The 4,863-nt window shown below is 38.7% G+C and overlaps 1 protein-coding gene across 1 annotated transcript; it reads left to right on the plus strand.

Annotated features, from left to right (window-relative positions):
- Positions 1 to 4,077: 4,077 nt before the first annotated feature.
- Positions 4,078 to 4,315, plus strand: LOC114359493 (sex peptide receptor-like; the record flags this gene model as incomplete). The annotated part of the gene is made up of 1 exon (XM_028313918.1): positions 4,078 to 4,315. A coding segment is annotated over one exon (238 nt), but the record flags the coding sequence as incomplete, so codon positions are not given.
- Between the last annotated feature and the right edge of the window lie 548 nt (positions 4,316 to 4,863).

Consider the following 4,863-nt stretch of genomic DNA (forward strand, 5'->3'; position numbering starts at 1 on the left):
GCCGACTAGAAATCCGAGGTGAACGCATTTTCGACCAATCTCCCTTACTGTTAGTTCTTATGTTCTATTGTTAGCGGTGTAGGTACCACACGGGACTATTCCCACCTCTCGTTCCCACCGCTGCAACTCCTGTGTAGCCAGGATCTACAGCTTGACCGCCAATAAAAACCCAACCAGTGAAGGTCAAGTTTGTCCCGAGGGACAGTTAACTGTCATTGGACCCGCAAAGAAATTAATCAGAAGAACATAGGAGGAGTTCGAAGTAAGGTCCCAGTGTTACCACAGTAAACACACACCGTTCTTGTAAGAAAGGTTCTGAAAAACAAACATGATTTGGTTTCTGACCCGGTGGACTGATGATTGGCAGCACAATATGATTATTCAGTAGTCTTATTAATTCAAATACTTTTTCATCACTTCTAATGAGAAAGTCAGACTCTATTTTAGATACTTTATTTATTACTACTAAAAGTGCTTTTTAAAAGCCTACTTTAAAAAATAATTAGTTTTATGAGTTTTTAATAGCTCACCCGGCTAACTTCGCACCCCCTAAACTATTTAAGAACAATGTATTGTAATGGAGAAAGAATTTTTGAAATTAGTCCACTGGTTTCTGACAGTCAATTCTTTCCTTTTGTAATATTAGTAAAGATATTTATTGTAGCTACAATTTTGATTACCTTCCTTTGTCCCAATAAAAGGTATGGGACAGGCTGGGACAGGTGATATATAATCTGTGGATTTATTCCTACAGATAAAATAAATCCCAGAGACCATAGTAGCCATTTTTCCTGCTGAAGTGGCTATTCATCAAAAGTTGATTAATGTTTTTGCAAATATTTGTATTACTTATTATTTTTGCCGAAATACCTTGCGTAGTTTTATTCCGAGGTAGCACGTACGGACATTTTAGCACCTTATGTAATTGAAATAGGTGTGTTTTTACCACTAAAACACATTTATGAGTTCACACGAAAGTCCAGTTTTACGGGATACTGTATTTATTATTGGAACTGGAGTGGGACGTCCACCCACAATGTGGACCGACGACCTGATAAAGGTAGCAGGAAGGCGCTGGATGCAGGCCGCTACCAACCGTGCGATGTGGAAGTCATTGGGGGAGGCCTATGTTCAGCAGTGGACGTCCTATAGCTGAAATGATGATGATGATGAACAGGCCCTTCTGTCGTCTGTACATGTGTCTCAAAGCGCTAGTATAAAGCCAGAAATAAATAGAATAAATTACATTCAATGTTGATAAAAGTTCGAAAAGGGCGTTACCTTACTACCAAAGTAAAATATATCTGTAACGAGCTCGTTTTATTAATAACCATTAGAAAGTTTCTGTTTGTGTGTCCCACACGGGAATCCAAGTATACAGGGTGGAAATTTGTAATGCCACCTGGAGGGAAAGTACTCTTAATACTGTAGATAGAAAATTTTACTGAAAGAAAACATTCCTTTATTTTTGAAAAGAAAGAGAACTGCATTCATAGATTTTCGAAAAATTTTTGAAAATTCGCTACCATACCATATAATTTTCTCCTACATAATTAAATTTCATGGTTTTCCTTTCATTTGATTTATCAAGTTTGTTAGAGAGATTTCATCCTTATACTTAACCCTAACGATCGATGCAATAAAAATACAGGGTGTAATTTTTAACACATTTTAGTTGGTTCGATTCCCGGCTGTGGCAAGAAAATTTTTGAAAATCTTTGAATGCAGTTCTCTTTTTTTTTTCAAAAATAAAGGAATGTTTTCTTTCAGTAAAATTTTCTATCTACAGTATTAAGAGTACTTTCCCTCCAGGTGGCATTACAAAATTCCACCCTGTATATTTATATTTATTGAGCAAAAATAGACCAACTAAAAGCATCGCAACTAAAAATCGCTTTAATCCAGAGTTCAATATAGCCGTTTGAATTCTCGGTAGACTGGTTCTGACAAGTAGACACGTAGCAACTTTGTCCAGGGTTCTACGCTCGTAGGGTTCACTTTGTTACAAACTATATTGCAGTACTCAGAGGTAGATAGGTACAGTCAGCGTCAAATAGTTCGTGGCACCTAAAGTAGCCAGTAAGTTCGCAACGCGTCTTTGTTACAATGAGGGCTATCGTTTTAGCGCTCACCAGTTAGCGCCACTGTAGAGTAAGGTCCTGTCACTTGCTAGTAGCGAAGACAGTGGCACCAACTGGTGAGCGCTAAAGTGGTAGGAGGACTATCGTATTTGCACTCATCAAGATGGCGCCACTGTAGAGTAAGGTCCTGTCAATCGCCAGGGGTGCCCAATGTTAAGTCTAAAAACGATAGCCCTCATTGGAATAAAGTTGTGTTGTCAACTTTTTGGCCACTTTGGGTGTCACGAACTATTTGACGCTGAGTGTACGAGTTACATTTAAACAAGCTTAGAAAATTTGCTTGATGTTAATTTATCACGCATTAGTATACAAAATATCTGATTTATCAAAATAGGTAACAAAAATTCGAACCACTTTCGAGTGGCACGAAGACTGTTGAGTCGTTGTTCTGTAAAAAAGTATGTTACGAAATACTGAATTTCATTATTGTTTCACAGTCGACAGCACTTAAGGCTGTACGTTTTTTGCACAAAAAAGCACCTGTTACAATTAACTAAAGTTACGTGCAGTCTGACATAGTTGAACGACCTTAAAAAAATAATGATATTATTCTTTAGAGTGCACATTAAGTCTTCGGTCGGTACGAGACAACCAAAGCTCATAAGGTTGGACACTAGAATTGTTAATTTAGTTGTTGAAACCCGTACAATAGCTATGAAAAGTTCTCGAGAAATGTAACAATGGGTAATCACCCTTAGAGATCCAAACGAGAAAAATATAGCCCTTCAAAACGATGACAAAAACCAACGCGCAACGGCAGCATTGAGAAATAATATTTTTCACAAAAAACTTTATCCAATTTGAAAACGGGCGGTTTTCCATCTCATTATAAAAATGACAACTGAAATCTGAGGGTCCTAATGATGGAACTGGGGTCTGGTTTCGACGTTTGTAATGAATGTCGATATTTTGTATATTTTTAATGGTTCAGCCTTTGCTGGGAAATGGCTGCGAGAGATCGAGGGTATACCTATACCTACTCGTACGTAAATTGAAAGAATGGTGATAATTAAAGGATTACTTTCCTAAGCTTACCTTCTGTAAACATTTAATAATGTACAGTAGAATCCGATTATCCGGATAAATTAAAACCAGGGGTATTCCGGATAATTAAATATCGGGTTAATCGCGGTCAGTGTCCTTGACTCTGCTTCACGGCGAGATGCATTCATTCATGTTAAAAAAAATAGTGAAGTTTATGCCACGCGCAGTGTATGTTTCCGTCGTTGTCCGTCGTCACCATAATATAATATTTCAGAAGCAAGCAATTACTTCATCTAAAGTCACTTTCCATATTTTCTTCTAAGGAATATTTACTGTTAAAGAAATTTTATAATACACGAGTCAAATAACTATTTCTCTTAAACTAACTAATGTATCATAACTGTTATAGTTTTCCTTGAAAGATCATGAAAAGCAGTGTTATTACGAATTTTTCCAGATTTTTTAAGCCAACAGTTTAGTTTTTAGAGGGGGGGACGCCCTACTCGAACAAAAATTGGCACTTGAATCTTTCATAATTTGCAAACAGATACCTAAATGGAAAAAAATAAATAGTCTTAGAAACTCCTATGCCATTTTAAAAGACCTATCCAACGACACCCCACACGATGGGGTAGAAGATGAAAAAAAATTCATCCCCACGTTACATGTAGGGGAGCTACCGTAAAAAATTTTTTTTTCAAAATTTTATTATACCGATTTTTCGGCGTGATTAATATACATACCTCCACAAAATTACAGCTCCCTAGTGCTAATAGTTTCCAAGCAGAACCTCGGACAGACAGACAGACAGACAGACATATCGAAACTATATGGGTTCCTTGTCAGGACTACGGAAGACGGAACCTTAAAAACAACAGAACTGAGAACCTCCTGTTTTTTAAATCAGATAATTATTTGAGTGATGTGTTAATATTTAACAATTTTGTTACAGATACATCGCACCCTTCCTCCTAGCAACCACCATAGTGGCCAACACTCTCATAGTGGTGGTTCTCTCCCGTCGCCACATGCGGACTCCCACCAACATAGTCCTGATGTCCATGGCGTTATGCGACATGTTCACCATGCTGTTCCCGGCGCCATGGCTGTTCTATATGTACACCTTCGGGAACCATTATAAGCCGTTGAGCCCTGTTCGAGCATGCCAAGCTTGGAATTATATGAATGAGGTAAGTTTTTCTTAATTATTTATTTATTTATGAATAGAACGGTAGTACCAATTACACAATTCAAATAAGACACTCACTGCGGCCGCGGGTTGCACAGTCGCGTCAGCAATATAATTACGCGCGAGTGATAAGGATGGGTAGCTTAAGGTCATTGGACGAAATTCCATCTGTTCGGCGACCGGACTTTAATTTTTTATTATGATTCTTTATTTGCTAACTTTTATTATTATCAGTTGGGCTAGGATGCGCGCCATTCGCCCCCCGTCCTGGGGGGCCTGTAGGGCCCGACGTGTAGGCGGGCAATCGCCGGGAGGGACTGTCGTAGTGAAGGCTTTGTCCGGAATCCCACAGTTCCTTCCCACTTAAGGCGAATGACGGAGCACCGGGGTCTTTTTAGTGGGTATGCCTTTGTCCTTCTGACTTGGTGAGCCCTACATAACCTACCCTGTCCCCGCAGGATAGGTATGCAATTCAATGCATTTTTTCCCCGAAAAAAAAAAGGATGCGCGCCATGATAAAATAATAAGAATGATTTCAGACGATAAATC

This window comes from Ostrinia furnacalis, unplaced genomic scaffold (genome assembly GCF_004193835.3).
Source record: "Ostrinia furnacalis isolate ACB-3 unplaced genomic scaffold, ASM419383v2 OfSCF4416, whole genome shotgun sequence".
Taxonomy (NCBI): domain Eukaryota; kingdom Metazoa; phylum Arthropoda; class Insecta; order Lepidoptera; family Crambidae; genus Ostrinia; species Ostrinia furnacalis.